Source organism: Phytophthora infestans, genomic scaffold, assembly GCF_000142945.1.
Source record: "Phytophthora infestans T30-4 supercont1.58 genomic scaffold, whole genome shotgun sequence".
Classification (NCBI taxonomy): Eukaryota; Oomycota; class Peronosporomycetes; order Peronosporales; family Peronosporaceae; genus Phytophthora; species Phytophthora infestans.
In genome coordinates, this window is record NW_003303701.1 from 757,625 (window position 1) to 759,150 (window position 1,526).

Below are 1,526 nucleotides of genomic sequence, written 5' to 3' on the forward strand. Positions count from 1 at the left end.
ATTCTGCTGCATACAAGCAATAGAAGGATGACTGTGAAGTCAAGGAGCCAGGGAAAGCAGCTACTTCGAAGACGTTTGAGCTTTCTACACCTGATCAAGATTTCGAATTGACATTCAAGTCTGAGCGGAAGTTGGCAACACTAACTCAGCTGGTGGAATGAACTGGTCGAACAATTAATGACATGCGTTCAGCCATGGTTGATACGTCATTTGAGAACGATGAGCTTGAATATTGGGCGGAGAAGTATCTAGTGATCGAGAACAAGCCCAATCGTGACTTTGATTTAAATCAATGTGGTAGCTCAGTGCTACTATAGTAGTACTACGCATGAGAAAAGTGCTGCCACTGATGTCGCTGCAAGAATGCTGCGGTGGCCATCCATTTTAAGAAAGCAACTCGGAGAGGATGACTGGAGGAGGTCTGCTGTCGCACTTTTGAATTGCGAATTGAATTGCTCTTCTTGTGTATTAAACACAATTTTCTAATAGTGACTAGACATTAGTTTTTATAAGTGAATAGGACTACAAAAACCATTATTAGCTGCAAACTTAAGTGTACTGGTTTTTTGTTCAATAACTGTCTGGAAATATGTACTGGATCGGTAGCTATATCCCAGCGTTATTTGTACAGACTGGAAGAAAACAGTACAAAGTGGAACTTCCTCGTGCTCCAGCACGTAGTACGGCTCTGTCTTCGTCCGACACCTCATTCTGCAATCTGCTCGCACTCTCTCATTTCGACTCAAGTGCCCTAGCTGTTGACCCAAACGACAAAAAATGCGCCTCACATGCATCCTTGCAGTGCTAGTCGCGGTCACTTTCCACGCCACTGGTAATGCCAATTCTGCGGTTGCGGGCAAAGCTTCGAATGAATATGATGTTGACATGATCACCACGACCGCAATTTTCGTCGAGAATCCACGACGAAAGCATCTCTTCATACTCGGTGCTGATGCCACCTCACAAGAAGCCTTTAACCGTGTGGTCGTGCTTCATCCACGTGGCTTCCCCCTTCTTCCGCGCCAAGTAGAGCGTCAACCTGGCTGGATCAACTTTGAAGCGATCATTGACGTCTTTCTTCTCGTTCACAATGGCCTTCTGCAGCGCGCTCACTTTCGCATTGCTCGCTATCTTCACGGGAAACACAGTCCCTTCGCCGTATACCGCGCACTCCAACTCGACCTCTGCCATCTTCGTGCGGAAAGCTCTCGACTGAGCAGCAGCACTCATTCACGCAGCACACCGCACCGTTTTAGCCAATCACATCACTTTAAAAAATTATTTTTATTTCTGACAAAAATATTCCTCAATATATAGAAACTAAAAATTAGTGAGTTCATCTTGAGCGATAAAAAATAAATATATAGAAATAACAATGTGCAAGTACATCTTCCCAGAAGACCACGCAAAGGCGAGCCAACAGTGCGGCTCAAAAGGGCGATTGGTGCCGACACCACGCGAAGTATCAGCCAGTAGTTGCTGAACCAGTGATTGCTAAACTAGTAGTTGCTGAACCAGGGATTGCT

The 1,526-nt window shown here is 45.3% G+C and overlaps 1 protein-coding gene across 1 annotated transcript; it reads right to left on the reverse strand.

The window, feature by feature from the left end:
- Nucleotides 1–556: 556 nt before the first annotated feature.
- Nucleotides 557–1,192, reverse strand: PITG_17541 (CRN domain-containing protein-containing protein; the record flags this gene model as incomplete). The annotated part of the gene is made up of 1 exon (XM_002896549.1): nucleotides 557–1,192. The coding sequence occupies one exon, from the start codon at nucleotides 1,189–1,191 to the stop codon at nucleotides 961–963; it is 231 nt and encodes a 76-aa protein (XP_002896595.1).
- Nucleotides 1,193–1,526: the final 334 nt, after the last annotated feature.